The following is a 19,248-nucleotide window of genomic DNA, read 5'->3' as shown; positions in this document are numbered from 1 at the left end:
TTGGGATTCAGGTTCATTTAATTTGAGGGGCCACATTTAGCCCAGTTTGATCTCAAGTGGACGGGATGAGTAGCACAACAGAATAATAACTTACAAATAACGAGAATTCACGATTTTCCCAATTGTGTTAGTGCAATGAAAAATCAAGTAAGTTACATCTAATAAACTCTCTTTAAAAAAAAGAAATACAGTGTTTTTTAATAAAACGTGACAAATTGGGGACAGAAGTTATTTTCTATGAAGAACTACAGTCTTCTATGTTATTTTGGGCCAGATTAGACCCTCTGGTGGCCGCTTTTGGCCCACAGGCCGTGTGTTTGACACCTGTGCTCGACACCCACAGGGAATCAAACGGAGCCGTGGCTCCAAAGCTGTGAACTGAACTGTGTTGTTACACCCCTGGTAGCCGGAGCTTTTATTCGGTGCAGCTTTAAAGTTGGTTTGTGATGGAGGCAACAGCGTCAGGATCAGAGTCTGTTGAATGAATGAACGTTAGATCCTGGGGGAAGTTCTAGTTTGGAGCCGACTGCAGAATCTGAGACTGAGACAGAAGTCAGCAGCTGTTCCCCCCCCACCACCACCCACCACACACATCCACCCTCCTCCTCCTCCTCCAGGCTGTAACTCTATATATATATGTGCATAACTGGCCAGCGCGCCTGAGGCCCGGCCTCCGGCAGAAATGTGCAACACACACACGGTGGAGTTGGGTTATTTCCAGGTGATGAGGCAGCGATGTTTTAGATTTAGACAATTAAATGATGCAGCCTCTGCCCTGACCAGTGGGCCGAGCCTGATAACGAAGGCCGCGTTAAACCTCATCTGTCGACCTGATTGAAATTTAAAAGCATATAATGTTGAGGTCAAAGATCAAACACTGTGCGGGTTGAGTTGATTTATAGCACCTAAACCAATGCACCAAGGACCAAGCACCAAGGACAGATTGTGATTGTAGCCTTGGAGGGCTGCATAGCTAGCGCTGATAGCAACACAACAGCCTCCTTCTTCAGTTTGCATGAACACTAGATAGTATATAGACTGTAATAAAAAGTGGACGTCATGACACCTCCTCTTAACTGAAGCCAGTGGGGCTCCCCCTGGTGGCTGGAGGCTGCAGTACAGGTCATAAGCTCAGCCTCCTCCTTGTTAGCAGATGGGACCAAACTAAAACACTAAAATTTTAGTTAATTTAGATTTTTTTTCCTAGATGATTTTAAATAAGCTATACGAACAGGAAGTGACGTCATGGTGACATCATTTGTTATAAAACCAACATCAGGGATGTGAAGGATCTTTGCTGTGGACCAGGCTAGCTAGCTGGTGTCTGGTAGCATCTATTTTCTGATCTTTGCAGAAGGAAGAGGTGTTGGTTGAAGTGAAGTTGCATGTCCCATCACCTCTTTTACCTACTACTGCTGGCTAGGCTAGGCTAAGCTATGCTAGGCTAGGCTAGGCTAGTATCTGACTGCTGGTCGGTTTTTCAGTTGGACGTGGCTTCTAAATGAGTTTTGCCTCAGATCACGGCACAAGGGATTGTAACATCTTGTCCTGTGTATTAATGAATTGCAGTTTATTCAAACTTTAGCTTCATGAGATCGGCAGTGAATTAAAGTAATTAACTAGCTAGCTAAAACAACGTTAGCTCTGTGGGGGACAAAAAAGTTGGTGTCAGTAGTTTGGTTTAGATTTCATTTATTGATTTAAGGACATGTCGGACTTCTAAGGTTAATATTATGTTTAGTATTTATGGACCGTGTCAACAATAGAAGTTGGTTTATACCATTTAATATTAGTTTGTGTGGAATACAGATGTTTTTCTCTCGTGTGGTCACAGAGGTCGTTTCAATACTTTGTATTTCTGCAGGAAAATCCAGACACACAAACACGTTTTCCTCTAAAAAGTTAACTCATCTCAGGACGTGGACGGATCAAAGAGAAACCGCACAGGACTCAGCGTACATTAAAAAAAACATTTTCCTTTTGTTTTATTTTTGACAGAGACCAAAAACAGCCCCTCAGAGTCTACATGCAGAATATTAACATGTCAAACACATTCTAGTCACATTTAGAGAAGTCACGGCAGCCATGGTTGACGACAAGTAGAAACACATCGCTCAGCAGAGGGGGGGCGGTGGGGGGGTGGGGGGATAGAGGGTTTGACCTACGACCTGGAAACGTAGACTAAGACGATACAAAAAAAACAAACAAACAAAAAAAACTCCTGTGACAGAAAATTGAAATCATGAACACACAGAAAAGACAAACCTCCCCGACGCCTCGTACAGTTTAAATCAGACGTCACCATTCGTCCTCATTTTAGTGGCCACGAGAATTCATTAACATCTTTAACGTTACTGGTCACTGGTCTCAACTTTCTCTGGCTTCTTCTGGTTCTCTTGGTTTGGGTCGACATCCAAAAAGAAAAAAAAGGTAAGTGTCCAATTTTCACACATTTCTTCAAGCTTGTAACAGAATAAAAAAGTTGATGTTGGCCTGCAGGGCTCTGGCTAACTCCTCCCAACTCTGGTCCGTCCTCCAGGTAATGATCAGGTAACTCCTCCCACCACCTCTTGTACGGGTTGTTGGTTTAATTTTACCAATGAACGCTTCTTAGTGTCACATAATTAAGACGAGTTTTTAGAACTAGGGCTGAAACAAATCAGTTATTTTTTCCAATTAGTCGACTATTTTATCAATTATTTTTCAGAATACGGTTTTTAAAATATAACAGATACATTCCAGATACATTTTATTCAAACATGTTTGAACACGATATCTATGAATGAAGAACCCATTTCACATTTGAAGTCAACTTATTATTATTATTATCTATTCAACCAGTAGAATATAGAACAATAATTACCAACGTCCACTTAAAGTGGAAAGTCCATGGAAATCTACCTGGTTTTAGATTGAGAGGAGGTTTATAAGAGCACAAACAAACTGATGGAAAGAAGAGCTGACACGCTAACCATTAGCATCACCATTAGCATCACCATTAGCATCCGTTCGGACGTCTCGTCTTTTCTCTGAAATAGCCGATGAAGACACAACAGGCTCCGACCACCAACCAACCGTTGAATAGTTCAAATGTTGGTCGTTGTTTCAGTCTTAGCGAGTGTGCGTCCACCTCGTCTTCTCTGTTTGAGCTACTGGTTTCATGCCACTGCCTCTGCAGGATACAATTATTTACAAGCATCTCGTGCAACAAGTGTCTATGCAAATCCACGTGTTTGCATAGTTGTCGAGTCGTCGCAGTCGTATTTATAACTTCTAACTGATGGTGGATGGTCTCAAACATACAGGACCACCCTTCAGCGGAGGCCGTACCGTGAAACATCATCTCCTCAGAGGAGGTTTCTGTGTGGACCGCTCCAAAGAAATACCAGATCTGAATCTGAGCGTTTTAAAACCAAAGGCCTTATTCTGAGCTGTGACGTCGAGCACACGGTGGAACGTGGAATGCATAGTTAACTGAATACTGAGCACAACAAATACAGCACACACCGATCAGCCACAACATTATGACCACTGACAGGAGAAGTGAAGAACATTTAGACCGTTTGGTGACAAACATTTGAACCTGGTATTCATTCATGTGGATGTTACTCAGACATGTAGCACCCACCTAGACCAGACCAGACCAGACCAGACCCCCCAACCCCGTAGCAATGACCCTCCTTGATGGCAGCAGTCATCCCCAGCAGGATGCAGCAAAACAAAAACTCAACTCAAACAAACATGAAGAGCAGCACAAGGTGTTGACCTGATCTCCAAATTCACTAGATCCCAAACTGATCAAGTATCTGTGGGATGATCCACAGAGGCCCCTCCCCTAAAAGACCCCCCCACTAACAACATGAACCACCCTCAGAAGACCCATGTCCATCCTCTGATGAGTCACCTAAACAATATTAGGAAGGTGGTCATAATGTTATGCCTGATTGGTGTGAACACGTCTGTCTGTGAATAAGGGACCTAAGAATGAGACATTTTTGTAAAAACTGATATAAAACAACAACATAAAGAAAAATAAATAACGGTCAGGAACAACAAGAAAAACGAGACAGTTCTGCATTTAGAGAAGATGAAATGACTGGAGAACTAATAATAATAATAATAGACTCATGGTTCTGTTCTCATGTGTCCCATTGTGTCCACAAATAAAGATGAAGGGACTTGTAGAGTTTTTTTTGGAGAAGACGTTTCCCCCCGAGAGTGGCTTCACAAAACACAAAAACATGATGAGACGTAAGAAACAGGACAATAGATCCAATCAGAGCACATCACCAGAGAGGACATGACTAAGGAGACAGAAGTCACTGGTTCCAGGGCTGGTCTGACTGGTCCAGATCTTAGTGGTCTTTAAGGAAAAAGATCTTTGTCCAAAGTTTGTTTTTCTGTCTCCTCTAGAGGAGGTGGAACATCAAACAAGCATGTTGAGGTTTAAATAGGAACGTCTGTGGCTGTGGTGGCGTCTCAGAAGTTCTTCTCTGTCGTGTCACTTCGTCTTTTCCTCATTTCTCTAATTATTGAGGAATTTACGTTTTACTCTCGATGTTACGTAGCCAGAGATGTTTATTTTAATATCCCAACGTCCTCGTACGAGGACTGTATGTCACATCAAACTAGAAAAGTTAATAAGTATAAAAAAACAAGTGTATTGACCCTTTGCTGACAAGACAAAAGTGTCTCCTTATGAGGACAACAGGTCTAAATGTAGCAGAATAAGCTGCAACAAACCTAAAACCTAATGTCCCCATATGAGGACGCAGGGTCTCAGGAGGTTAATGTGGAGAATTACGTGCGCGCTGACTGGTTGTTGCTAGAGCTAATCTTCAGTGTTTAGTTTGCTAACCATGTCTCCTGTTTGATTAGCTTCTTCTGTTAGATTTTTGCTTTTGTGACCAAAAAAACAAACTTTCTTAAACTCTTTTTGGTTCCACCACGACCGGGACGACTGAGAACCTTCACAGCCGTGTGTCCCATTGGTTCCCTAAAAAACCTCATGATTCTTTTAGATGTTATCAGCGAACTAAGGACTTTGAGATCTTGAACGTTCTCTCGCACAACTTCCTAAAAACCAAAGGAAATGGGTTCTTCAGGTCATTTTTTACGTTGCGTGTTCGATTAAGAAGCTCCTCTGTGCTCGGAGAAGAAAAGGAACGACAGCAACAAAAGACAAAATGATTCTCTCACATTCAAAGAAACAAAGTCCTGATAAACGGCCAAGACTTCCATGAAAAACGCCTCCATCCGTTACATTCTTCACATCGTACCAACATCCTCAGAGTCTCGGTGGCCGCGCTTTTTCCAAATGTTCTTGTTTTTTTTTTGTTGTTTTTCCGTTACACATTCCTGTTTTTAAAAACACTGAGCGACACCTCCCTCCTCCTCTCCTCAGACTCCTCCTCCGAGCCTTTTTTTTCCCTTTATAAAGTTAAAATTACACCACAGTACAACAGTTTTCACAAGTCATGCGAATTTACAGGAACTAGAATTTGGAATAAAAGCTAAAAATAAAAAGCTCCAGTTAAAAACTACTTCCAAGGAAAGAATGATCGAAAATAAATTATTAGTTTGTTTGAACACGCACAAAATAATAATAATAATAATAATAATAATTAAAAAAAAGACACGAATTTCATACGTTTTAAAAGTTTCTATGCGACTGGCTGGCCCCTCTCACCTCCTACAAAAATAACTAAAATATAACAAACTGCATTTGGTGATCAGCTGCACATTATTAGTAGAAAACAAAATACTGAACAAACAGCACATTCCTTAGAGGGACGTCAGCCAGGACCTTAAAGCATTCAACAAAACCCCCAACGAAGCAGCTACAGATAATTAAGACATGGAAAGTGACAGCGGGTCGCGTTATTTCGGCTCCTCCACGTACTTGGTCTCGCAGAAAGAAATGGAAAAAATAAAAAAAGAATCCATCCAAAAAACAAGAAAAAAAAAAAAAGCAAAGGAGGGAAATAAGGCCCCTTAAATAAATATCCTTCTTTTAATGGTATCCGAAAGGAGGCAAAAACAATAAAAATAAAAATAAAATATTACCACACCTACTGTTAAAAAATGGTCCTCCCACGCCGTAAGAAAGAAAGTTATCAAAAAAGAACCAGCGGCAGACGCGGCTATACCATCCTGGAGTTAGTGTCTGAGGCAAAGTGTCCGAGGTTTTGTTTCTGTCGGCGACCTCTGTTGTTTTTCGGGCATTTCCTGAAGAAAAGGGACAGAGGATTGAATTTACTAACCTGGATTCTACAAAACCTGAACACAAAGGCAGCGGAGTCCTGTTACATTTTATATATTTATCTTTCTTCAACATTATTTACTGCCCTCTTGTTTAAACTCATCTTGTTCACATAAATATCTCTGATCAACCACAAAAATCACAGCGGTAAATAAATGAAATCTTGAACTCACGTTGAACAACACACATAATATCATGTTCACACACTTTCAGAACTAACGCACAACCCCAGCAGCCCACGTCTGAGTTAAAGGTTTGATGGAAGCAGATAAAAAATTAGTTTTTAAAAGGAGGACTGTTCAGAAAAAACTATAAACGTGTAAATAATGGAAAGATGCAAAAATTAAGTGGATTCACTAGAAAATAAAACATTTAACCAGAGTTAAGAGAGAATAGTGACAGTGCTGAAAAGACCGGAGTGAATGTACGTTTTCAGCTGCAGCGGCTTTTTCAAACGTATAAAAAGACGAGATAATTTGAACATAATATAAACCATTCATTTATTTAAAAAGAAGTTCAAGTGGAGCCACTCCTGCATTAATCTGAACTAAGTACACAGCAAATACTGAATATAAATCCCCAGAATGATCAAAACTTCCTTCAGTGGTTCACTAGTTAAATTCAGCTGAAGGCACCTTGTGATGCACATCACCACGGCAACGATGATGGCGATCTGCACGGCGCCGATGATGGCGGCGATGAGGACGTAGTGCAGCTTCTGGCCGCTGGGAACCACGTACAGGATGTTGAAGTCTTGAGGCTCGTCGCACTGTTCGCCTTTGTAGCCAGCGTCGCACCTGGGACGCAAACGTGAAGGACAGTGAACGCAGCACGTTAGCAGAGCCAGAGCAAGGACGAGGAAGCTACGCAGGGCTACTATTAGCTGGGAGGCTAGGAAGAGCCACAGTTAGCTGGGAGGCTAGGTAGAGCCACTATTAGCTGGGAGGCTAGGTAGAGTTACTATTAGCTGGGAGGCTAGGAATAGCCACAGTTAGCTGGGAGGCTAGGTAGAGCTACTATTAGCTCGGAGGCTAGGAATAGCCACAGTTAGCTGGGAGGTTAGGTAGAGCTACTGTTAGCTGGGAGGCTAGGTAGAGCTACTATTAGCTGGGAGGCTAGGTAGAGCCATAGTTAGCTGGGAGGCTAGGTAGAGCTACTGTTAGCTGGGAGGCTAGGTAGAGCTACTATTAGCTGGGAGGCTAGGAAGAGCCACTGTTAGCTGGGAGGCTAGGAATAGCCACAGTTAGCTGGGAGGCTAAGTAAAGCCACAGTTAGCTGGGAGGCTAGGAATAGCCACAGTTAGCTGGGAGGCTAGGTAGAGCTACTATTAGCTGGGAGGCTAGGAATAGCCACAGTTAGCTGGGAGGCTAAGAAGGGACTTGGCGTGTCACAACCTTCCCACTTTAGGTTCACAAACCTGCAGGTGGCCATGTTGTACTTGATCTCACATTTCCCGTGAACACAGAACCCGGCGGCGCTGTCGGCACAAGGAATCGGCATCCCAGCGTAGAACCCGTCTCCGTGATCCAGACCAGTGGTTTCTAATAGAAAAGGAAGCACAAAGGGAAAGATTATCACAGGTGTGAGAGTATCGGGTCAGATTTATTTACATTTCTTCATAAAAATGACTCAGAACATCAGGTTTTCAGGTCCTGAAAGTCGACAAAGAGTCTCCATCATCTCCTGCAGTTTGGTCAGAAAACTGTTGGGACAATGTTTAGTGGACAGATGAGACCAGAGTAGAATAGTTTGGTTTAAATGTTTGGAGATGAACCAACACTGCATTCCAGCATCAGAACCTCATCCCTCCATGAAACATGGGGGCGCTAATGTCCTGGTTTGGGCCTGTTCTGCTGCATCTGCTCATCATTGATGGACCAATGAACTGTGAATTCTACCAGTGAACTCTGAAAGAAAATGTCAGGACATGAATCCATGACCTGAATGTGAAGATGAGCACCAGGATCTAGAACCATCTCATACGTGGCTCGTTGGTCTAGGGGTATGATTCTCGCTTAGGGTGCGAGAGGTCCCGGGTTCAAATCCCGGACGAGCCCTTTGTTGTTGTTGCATTTGGTTTGACTTTGCTTATTTCATGTGAAACTGAGTAATTCATCATGCGTAAGTGTTTCTGAGATGAATGTTTAGTCATAGTCTGACAATAATCCGACAGAAACATTGTGGAAGGACCTTAATCAGACGTTTAGAGAAAACAGCTGATATGAATAAACCAACTTCAAGAAACAAATGTACAACTCTAAGTTTTCATTTTTGTGGGGGATCAGGTTCTTTGTCAGTTTTATGCACATATGTAGAAAACTCTGAGGTGTGTGAGGACTTTTAAGCAGCTCTGTATATCATAAACCACATTAAGTAATTAATTATCGGGTGAATGAGCACGTATTTAATTAGTAACAATGTTTAACCCACATCATGCTTCATCTTTTCATTTTAAGCTGATTTTACAAAGACACATGAGTTCACGAAGGAAAAACGTCCGAAAACAAAAGAGCTAAAAACACTAAATATAATCTAAAAAGTAGTAAATAATAAATGTGTGTTTTGTGACAACAGTAATAAGGTTTTGATGTGTGTGAGTTTCCCTCAGTCAGCTGCTCTGCAGCGTGAGCGGATAAATCACAGAATGACATGAAGGGATCCTCCATCACACCGAGCCGTCTCCATAACTCACCACAGCCGCACAGAAACGTCGCGCTAGTCAATCTGAGCCGCTCTTTCAAACGGAATTTAGTGCATTAACATGAAGAAAGCTCCTAATAACAAACCCTGCGTGGAGGCTGCAGCTGTGACACATCTGGGACTGAGGAGCTTAAAAACCCGTGTGGAGTTTGTGTTGGGATCAAACGTTGGAACGTGTCAAATCGTCAGATTATTATGAAGAAGAACTCAGAGACGTGAAGCTGTTTTTCCAGAGCTCAAACGTGGTTTTTAGGTTTTTAAAAGGCGAAGACGTCCTGACCGCACACATGCTTCAGCTGCTTTATATTCTACGTTTGGCTGCATCCGTGTAATCCACCGGTTTTACGTGAGTTTCAGAGGCTTCGGAGCAGCTTTTAGGCTGGAAACCAATCAGCTGTTTGCATCAACGCTGCGAACGATCAGATAACTCAAGATAGATGTTAATATCAGGCCAGAAATAAGAAAAAAAATATGTATATGCAAGAAGATGAAACACAAGGAAATGAAGGAAAACAACAGAAATATCTCCAGAGAAACTCCAGCATCAGAAAAAGTGTTTAAATATTAATAACGACAAAACGACTTGTGTGTTTCATCAGATGATTTGAGCTGTGAAGATAATAAAATAAATAAATACAAATAAAAACAAAAACTATATAGTTTCACTATATAGGTCACTATATAGTTTAAAAGTCTGAAAATCTTCCCGTGGTCTGATGGAAACATTACCACTGTTTTTTAATTTTTTTTTAAGTTGCAGTCCCATGACCTCACACTTGAATCACTTCTTAAAACCAAACGCTTCATCTTTGAGTTTTAATTCCCACTGTTGTTTACTGTCACGCGTTAATCCAGAGTGAAGCGTTTCTCCTTCAGCCTTCAGCTGGAAGCGTTTGTACGTGATGACAGCGCAGAGCGAAGGTTACGATGGGAGCTTTGATTCATCTGTCACTGGCTCTGAGTGATTGGTTTCCGTGAAGGACGAGCGTTAGTGTGATGAAGGTCGTCATGGTGACCTGGACGGAGCGGAGATGGAGACGCCGCCTCTCTCCGCTCTTCTCTCTGCTCTTCTCTCTGCTCTTCTCTCCGCTCTCCTCTCCCTTCTTCTCTCTGCTCTTCTCTCTGCTCTTCTCTTCGCTCTTATCTCTGCTCTTCTCTCTGCTCTTCTTTCCGTTCTTCTCTCCGCTCTTCTCTTCGCTCTTATCTCTGCTCTTCTCTCTGCTCTTCTCTTCGCTCTTATCTCTGCTCTTCTCTCTGCTCTTCTTTACGTTCTTCTCTCCGCTCTTCTCTCTGCTCTTCTCTTCGCTCTTCTTTCCGTTCTTCTCTCCGCTCTTCTCTCTGCTCTTCTCTTCGCTCTTCTCTCTGCTCTTCTCTTCGTTCTTCTCTCTGCTCTTCTTTCCGTTCTTCTCTCTGCTCTTCTTTCCGTTCTTCTCTCCGCTCTTCTCTTTGCTCTTCTCTTCGCTCTTCTCTCTGCTCTTCTCTCTGCTCTTCTTTCCGTTTTTCTCTCCGCTCTTCTCTCTGCTCTTCTCTTCGCTCTTCTCTTCTCTTCGTTCTTCTCTTCGCTCTTCTCTCTGCTCTTCTCTTCGTTCTTCTCTCCGTTCTTCTCTCTGCTCTTCTTTCCGTTCTTCTCTCTGCTCTTCTCTCCGCCCCCAGAGGCACAAACGTGTCCTTCGCTGTTCATCATGTTGACACTGCAGCCGTTCACCCGATCCTCCCATCGTTCTCCTGAGAGTCTGGATGAGAAACTCCTGAGACGGTTCAGTTGGTGATATCACTGCCGGGGAAGAGCTGCGGATAATAAAACCCCCCGGATTCGGTTTCATCTCCTCTTTGATCTCCGAGCTTTACGTTGGATGTGTGACGCTGAAAAACGCCTCGTTCTGCTCCGTTAACCTGCGTTTGCTTCGGAGGAACGACGTCGTCCCACCAGGATCAGAATCACACTCAGAGACGCGAGTGATTAGCGTCCGCTGCTTTGTTTTTGCTGCTGTTGGAACATTATTGTGTATTAAGGAGCCTTTCATGAGGTCTTATCCTGCAGTTATTGCTCCTCTGCAGGTTCAGACGCCGGTTAACGGGCTCCTAAAAGGCCACGGGAAGTTTTACTGTCAGCTCCATTGATAAAGTGGATTCACAGTGAGGTAAAACGAGATGAGGCCTGTGGACGTTCACAGCGAAATACTTCAGGGCCAAATTAGTTTTTTTTAATCATGGTGAGATTGTTCAACCGAAAAGTAGCGTCTGACTTTTTTGGATGAGGAAACTAAACCCACGAACCACCCAACAACACATGCACATTTTTATTTTTTATTCTCTTTCTTCTTTCTTTTTCCAAATTTCACGTTGGTAGATGTTTAAAACTTGACCCTTGTCGTGAGAGTGGACTGGTTTGTCAGATTTGTCTTCTGTGTGTTGGTAAACTCTGGAATAATGATGAATGATCGAATGAAAACCGATCGGTCACTGCAGCCAATAAAGACGTCTCGTAGAAAATCATTACTCTGGTTTATTTCACACTGTTGTGTTTCCCTTTAATGCTTCACTAAATTCACACTTCAAGATTTAAAAAGTCCCGCCCACTAACATGGAGGGGGTGGAGCTTATGACCTATACTGCAGCCAGCCACCAGGGGGAGCTGTACGTGCTATGGCTTCACTTTAGAGGAAGACTTCCACCGCCCATCATTACACAGTCTATGGTTGTGACACTGTGTCACATAGGAATCAATTAGACATTTTTGGATGCAACAGGAAGCTTGTGCTCATATTCACGCGTGGTAGAGCAGAGTTTAACGTCTGCATGATTGAAATAGGTTAAAATAAGCTGCAGAATAAACAGTCATTGTTACTGAAAGTTTTTTTCTTACCCAGGACGTTGACCTTGTAAGGGCTGCTGTCGTCTTTCTTGCCCATTCTTTCTTTATCAGCTGTGGAAGAAAAACACAATGACAGTTTTATTTAGACGTTCCTTAAATATAAATGAACAGCTTGTCATTTCCATCCTGCTACCGAACTTCTCTCTAAACCGTTCATTGACTGCGTTGTTTACTGGTGGAGACGGACAAAAGGAAGCCAAGGATGTCGGGGGATGTTTACTCGCCGTCTGAGTCTCGCTCTGTTTGTCAGAGTCGAGGTGTTGAAGGGTCAATCTGAGCCTGGCTGTGTGTTTTTGTGTGTTCAGACGGCGGCGGCGATGGAGGCTGCTGCCAAAAAAAAAAAAAGAAAACCACAAACGGAGAAGCAGCAGCAGCAGCAGCGTTTGTTTTGGTGAGTGGGTGAGTGGTTGTGGTTATTTTCCTGTCGACAGGCTTCATGTCTTCGTGCTGTCTGGTGGAGGAGCTGCTGAGAATATTAAACAGGACACACACACACACACACACACACACGTCTATGTTTACACTGCACATGTGAATGAGCAGCACCTGAACCCTGAGTTAGCGACGCAGGCGGCTCAGTATTTATATGTGATGACGTATGGAGGCTTTGTCTGGTGATTAAGACTAAATGACAAGTACAAATATAAAATATTATTGCAGTAAAAGTTTGGACGGATTATCTCTAGAGTCCAAGTGTGAATGCTGATCCGGAGTCAGTCCACATGTGGAGGTGGTCTAGGACCCATGTGACCCCACGACGAGTCCTGGTCCCATTAAAGACCAGATACTGACTCATCCATTCATCCACTGGTAGAAATGAGCCTGAATCAGAGACGTCTGTTCATTAGTGACGAGACTTTAAAATATTCTGGACCTGGAGCTGAGAACAAACTTCCTTCCTTCCTTCCTTCCTTCCTTCCTTCCTTCCTTCCTTCCAGTTCTGTCTGAGGACGAGTTAATGGAGACACATTTAAATGAATGAGGACCAGGTGTGGACACATTTTACAGCTTAATGAGATGAGATGTAATTTAGAGAATAAATATTTCATTTGTAGAAACTAGACCAGTGTTTTATACATGGTTGTCATGTTAGTTAGTTAGAAACCTGACTCTAACCTCTGAATGAACCCAAAGTGAGAACTGGCAAAACTGTCCACACAAGGTCTTAAACCGCTTTAGGTCCTCGTATTGATTAAAATACAAACATACACTCACACACGTTTATCTCACTGCCCCCTAGAGGACAGTCCCTGAAACAACGCGTTTCTGATCTCCTTACAGCTCGGTCTTCACCTTTAACCACACACTGAAACTAACACTAACCTTAACCTTGTAGCCTCGAACAGCAGCGCCTTGGGTCTGAGCGTAGGAACGAGACAAAACGTCCTCACTAAGACGGCTACATTAGCTCACAACGACAGGAAGGTAAGAAACAAACACACTCATCCATTTTTAATGCTCCATCATTCCAGAGGAAATATTGACAGAACTCTCAGTCTCTTTGTCTCGCTCTCCTGCCCTCCATACCTCCATACCTCCGTCATCTCATCTTTCTTTCTTGCTCCGTCTTTGTTTGCGCTGAGAAGAAAAATGCTGCATGACGTCCTGCATGCAGTGACTAAATAACTACATAACAAGACAAATATCCAATTAGCATAATCTAATGATGTATGACGACCAAAAGTATGTGGATGCCCAGGTATCTGTGACTAACGCTGCTGTATAAGCTGCATATTTATTTCCATCATATCCACTGAACCGCACCAGAGCACCGAGCTCAGACTCTCTGCATTAAAATGTTATTTCACATCAGTAATTCATTCAATTATACTAGTTTAAAGTCTTTCATTGTCTTACATACTATAGTGGTTTGTTAACAAGGGGTGTAGCAGACTTGAGTACAGATTATTTTTATCTAAATTACCTGATTAAAAAACACAATAAAAAAGCTTTTGGATTTAATAGGTTTAATTTAATGTACAATGCTAAGAAGTCTCGGTAGAAACGCATGGGAAGAGCAATGGAGTCTGTCCAATTTAAGCCCCAGGGTGAAGGGAGGTGAAGCTAACCCCAAGTAAATCTGGAATCGCTCCAGAGCCATCAGGTCTATGTTCCTGACACCTGGTCTCTATGGACCCTGGTCACTATGGATCCTAGTCTCTATGGACCCTGGTCTCTATAGACCCTGGTCTTTATGGACCCTGGTCTCTATGGACCCTGGTTACTATGGATCCTAGTCTCTATGGACCCTGGTCTTTATGGACCCTGGTCACTATGAACCCTGGTCACTATGAACCCTGGTCTCTATGGACCCTGGTCTCTATGGACTCTGGTCTCTATGGATCCTGGTCTCTATGGACCCTGGTCTCTATGGACTCTGGTCTCTATGGATCCTGGTCTCTATGGACCCTGGTCTCTATGGACTCTGGTCTCTATGGATCCTAGTCTCTATGGACCCTGGTCACTATGGACCCCGGTCACTATGGACTCTGGTCTCTATGGACCCCAGTCACTATGGACCCCGGTCTCTATGGACCCTGGTCACTATGGACCCCGGTCACTATGGACTCTGGTCTCTATGGACCCCAGTCACTATGGACCCCGGTCTCTATGGACCCTGGTCTCTATGGACCCTGGTCTCTATGGACCCTGGTCTCTTTGGACCCTGGTCTCTATGGACCCTGGTCACTATGGACCCTGGTCTCTATGGACCCTGGTCTCTATGGATGGGTCAGACTTTAGTGTCAGTAACACTGTGTCTGATTAATTAGTGATGGTCTTAAATGTATTCTAGATTAAAGAGCAGAAAACATCCTGATAGCTCTGACATCATTCTGAACTCATCCATCAAACCCTTTGACTGGAACTGGACCAAGAGTTTATAGGAATATCACAAAGCTCATATATTCTACAAGGGTTCTAGTCAAAACAGAACCAGGCCCACTCTCCATTTGGATAAATATATTTTAGTAACTATCGTTTTAGTTCCTTTACTGTTAATTTATTTTGCAGAATGAAGATGACTCTACTGTAAAGCTGTATAATAACGTCAGTATTTTCTAAGTGGCAGATATTTGTGGACTCAGCTGTCAACATATTGAGCTACACTGTTTTGATTTATCAGTTTATTATATATGCACAGAGTAAAGACATCTGTGATTGTCCCTAATGAGAAATAATGAATCATGCATGGATGAACTGTATCAGGATTAAATGTTGTGTTTTGACTAAGCCTTGTATTTACACATTAAAGTTCAGGCTCTGCTTTTTGACGGCAGTGAAATAACTGGATGCATTTCCTCTGAAAACAGTTTTAATCCTCAGAATTAGATTTCTGGTGCTCTGTGGACCACGGTGTTGGACCGACGACCCGAGGGGACGTCAGATCAGGACCAGGGGCAGGTGCTCTTCACCTCAGGGTGCTAGACACCCACATATCCCCCCTATCACCAGCCACGTCCCTGAGCCAATCAGACGCTTGGACACCGGCCACATTAAATCTAGAAATTCTGTCGGGTTACGATCTCCTGCCAACAACTGCAGAGACAACGTCTCCGGCATGACGACACCTTGTGATTCAAGGTGAGTCCATAAACGTGAATCATAGCTGAGGAGAGACTCTGAGCTATTTATTTATTTTTTATTTTTTGTGTTGCAGGAGCTCTGGGTGTTGGCACAGACGCTGAAGAACATCCGACGGCAAACTGTGACTGCAAATGAGGTTTGTATCTCACACTCTCTCCTCCTCCTCCTCTGAGAGGAGAAGAATCAATGGATCAGAAGAACTAGTGAGTGACTCATCTTCCTCATTAAAATCAGTTTGTTCTAAAATGAAACGTGGAATTAAATATATTGAAACTGAACCGACAGTGGCCTGAAGGAAGGAAGGCGATGAAGGAAGACCACTTCCATTACATTTGAGCACCCACTCCTTAACTTGCTAAACTGTTCAGTGGCATCTACATGCAGTTGCCTAGCAGCAGCAGCGTTGTCACACTTGATGGCTAATGTTAGCAGTGCTATCCACCTTTGTGAATGGTTTAATTAAAAGCAGTTTCATTTATATAGTGTCAATAACAGCACTTCACGTCTCTAAAGGTTCTCAGGCATCCAGCTCATGGTATATCTAAAAAAAAAAACAGAAGTTAAAGAAAAGCAACTGGATTTGTTGAGTTTGTTGAAGAGAGGGGTTGAATTTTAAAATAGAAAACATCTGTGAGTGTGGCCAATCAGAACCCAAAGCCTAAAACCCCCAGAGCATTAGTGGTTTTCTGTATCTACGTGGCTTCCTCATGAACTTGTGGGTTTTCTGCCGAGAAACTTCGGGACCTGGCATCTATTCATGTGGATGTTACTTAGATATTTAGCCCCCACCAGCCCATAGCAATGACACTCCATGATGGCAGCAGTCATCACACACACACACAAATGCTTTAGGAACAACTCAAAAAGGTGGTGACCTGCTCAAGTATCTGTGGGATGCACTGGAAGAAGCCTGATCCACAGTTTACTGTCACTGATAGCAGGGAGCAACATTTAACAGCGAACGAGACAAACTTTTCCCCTCAGGATCTAACCGCTGAATGTGAAAATTACCAGCTGACATATGTGCTAATTATGCATTTAGCTCATTAGCAGAGTTTCCGCTGCAGAATTGGTCAAAAAAAAAAAAAATCAGATAACACAGATTTAAGTAAAAGATTTTTCAGCTCTGATTGTTCTCGGTTGCTAATGTGATGTCCAACTAAAGGTAAATATTGGATTTAAAGCCGCAGTCTGTGTTGGTGTCAGATTAGCAGCGATGCTAACAAGGTGTGGATTAATGTCTCTGCTGCTGCACGCTTGGTTTGGGCCTTAATTGAAAACACTGGTGATTAGACGCATTCATTTGTCCGACACGGCTTCGATAACGAGGCTGATTTATGAAACGGTCACAGTCCCCGGCCGTCATCATTTCTGCTTTTTACCACGTCAGCAGCATAATGTGAAATAATGAGCAGAGTCGACACATCAAACAGAAGAGGGAAGCGGAAATAAGGAATGAAGGAAAAGAACGGTGGAATGAGTGAGAGGAAAAACAAATGAGACAAAGAAATGAAGCGCGAGGAAGGAGGAAGGATGAGCTGTTAAATGCTGTAGGAGGGAGATTTTAAGTTGAAGGATGAAAGATGGAGAGAGATATAAGGATCAAGACAAAGCTAGGATGAAAAACAGATACAAGTAAAAGGAGGGATAATGAATAAAGATAAATCAGCTCTCGATTGGGAAGTGATTCTGCACTAAGATGCAGAAGAAGACGTTTTGTTGCTACGTGTGAAAGTGGTTTTGTTTTATGACAAAACTGAAACAACTAACTACAAAACCTCAAGTTTGCTCGAAGCCTGATTCCCATCCGACCATTTTAAAATACTTGGATTGGCCCAGTTACCGATGAGGAAATCCCTAAAATTAAAGGCTTCCACAGTGGAAAAGGTCCCGATACATTTGACCGAGATCGAACTTACCGGGACACCGGCCCAGGTGTTTGACGTCGATCTGCTCCTGCTTCATGCACGACGCCTCTCGGACCAGGCAGGGGTTGTTGTAGGAGTTTCCGTCGGTGGCGCACACCGGGTTTTCATTGTGGCCGCTGCAGTCGATGTTACATATGCACCTGAGGAGACGAAGACAAATGTTAACGTTTCCGCCACACTGCAAACAGAGGAACCAGGGGAGTCTGGAATCTGGGGCTTCTGGTCGTCGAGGTTAATGTCGGAATCGAACACTCACCAGACGTCCTCCGAGTCTTCGTCACACTCCGCTCCGTATTTACATGTGCTGCACTTGGTGAACTTCTTCCCAACGTCAGAGCCTGAACCTTCATCGTCTGGAAGACAGAGATGAAACTGAGTTAACAACGTGTCCGTGAAGGTTCTCGGTCACCGGGTCACAGTATATATCCAAAGAAACTTGGAGAGAGATCCTCATGAACAAAATATACAGTTGTTCAAATTCTGTTCACAATAAAAGAACTACTACACTATTTAGTCTTAATATTGTCCATAGAACAGAATAACAAAATAACAGCAAAAACAAATAAGAAGAGCAGTGCAATACAGTCATATATATACGACTGTATTAATGTGCATGATCGTGCAAAAAGAGCGACAGCAGAGCAAATAAATGTGTCCGAGTAGCGGTGGTTCTAAGCTATTTTTGGAAGTTAACCGGGTATTTTTTAAAAGGAACATTAAACAGAGTCTGATGGCTGTGGGGGACAAAGGACTTCCTGAAGCTCACAGTCCTGCAGCAGGATTGAATGCAGGATTTATTGTTGTTGTTCCTGAAACCCTTTAAATTGTCTTCTACTGTCTGAACATGACATTATACTTGAGCATTTATTCATTTAAGAAATTTTATCATGTGTTCATATCTGCAAAAGGTGGTGAGTCCTTGTGTCCAGTATCTGCTGTGAGCTCCAAACTAAATGTTTGTGGTAACAGCTGATGAGTGGATGAGTTTGATCCCATTCAGACCAGAGCCAGTTCAGTTCTACTGGATGAAGGTCAGGACTTTGACTTGTTCCTAAACATTCATCTGGTTCTTCTGGAGAACCACTGGTGTTCTTGGGCTCCTTGTCTTCCTCCATGACCCAGTTTCTCTTCACATTCAGCTCATGGACTCATGTCCTGACATTTTCTTTCAGAGTTCACTGGGAGAATTCACAGTTTATTGGTCCATCAATGATGAGCAGATGCAGCAGAACAGGCCCAAACCAGGACACTAGCGCCCCCATGTGTCATGGAGGGATGAGGTTCTGATGCTGGAATGCAGTGTTGGTTCATCTCCAAACATTTAAACCAAACTATTCTACTCTGGTCTCATCTGTCCACTAAACATTGTCCCAACAGTCTTCTGGCTCGTCCACATGATGTTGACCACAAACAACATTACTATTGGATTAAGGTCAAGACTTTGACTTGGCCGTTCCTAAACGCTCATCTTGTTCTTCTTCGAACATTTATTTCCCTAAAACCTTTTTAAATGTAGTTCTTCTGTCTGAAACTGTGACGTTTTAATGAATTTCTGATTGAATCGTTGCATTTAAGTGGAGATGTTTGCCCAAACGAACCTAAAGGAGAGAGAAGGTGCAGACAGTTGAAAAAAGGACCACTTGAAGACGTGTTGTGTTCACTGTCAGAACACAAACAGACTCTAATTCTGGAGTTCAAAGTCACAGTGAAGCCGAGTTCAGAGAAATGTGAATCATTATTCACCTCTGATGCTTTGCTTGTTGCATTGGCTTCGACTGTAATCACCCTTTTCTCCTCCAACACTTGAAAAAAAAATCTGTTTTTAATTTAACCTCGCTGTCTGCACTGCTCTGCCGACTCTCAATATTCAGACCTTTCATCCTTGAACGACATAATCT

At 42.9% G+C, this 19,248-nt stretch overlaps 1 protein-coding gene and 1 non-coding gene across 2 annotated transcripts in view; one reads left to right on the top strand and one right to left on the bottom strand.

Moving 5' to 3' along the window:
* Positions 1-5,505: 5,505 nt before the first annotated feature.
* Positions 5,506-19,248, bottom strand: part of tmeff1a (transmembrane protein with EGF-like and two follistatin-like domains 1a) — a 66,327-nt gene continuing 52,584 nt past the window's right edge. Inside the window, exons 5-10 of the mRNA XM_047589987.1 lie at positions 17,607-17,703; positions 17,342-17,490; positions 11,829-11,888; positions 7,680-7,803; positions 6,898-7,059; positions 5,506-6,228 (exon numbers count right to left, since the gene is read on the bottom strand). Coding sequence (XP_047445943.1) covers positions 6,144-6,228; positions 6,898-7,059; positions 7,680-7,803; positions 11,829-11,888; positions 17,342-17,490; positions 17,607-17,703 — 677 coding nt within the window. The 3' untranslated portion in view covers positions 5,506-6,143. The remainder of the gene's footprint in view (positions 6,229-6,897; positions 7,060-7,679; positions 7,804-11,828; positions 11,889-17,341; positions 17,491-17,606; positions 17,704-19,248) is intronic.
* Positions 8,248-8,319, top strand: trnap-agg. Its single transcript has one exon. It is a non-coding gene; the product is annotated as a tRNA-Pro (tRNA).

Source organism: Mugil cephalus, chromosome 7, assembly GCF_022458985.1.
Source record: "Mugil cephalus isolate CIBA_MC_2020 chromosome 7, CIBA_Mcephalus_1.1, whole genome shotgun sequence".
Taxonomy (NCBI): domain Eukaryota; kingdom Metazoa; phylum Chordata; class Actinopteri; order Mugiliformes; family Mugilidae; genus Mugil; species Mugil cephalus.
This window is presented reverse-complemented; position numbering and strand designations above follow the sequence as displayed.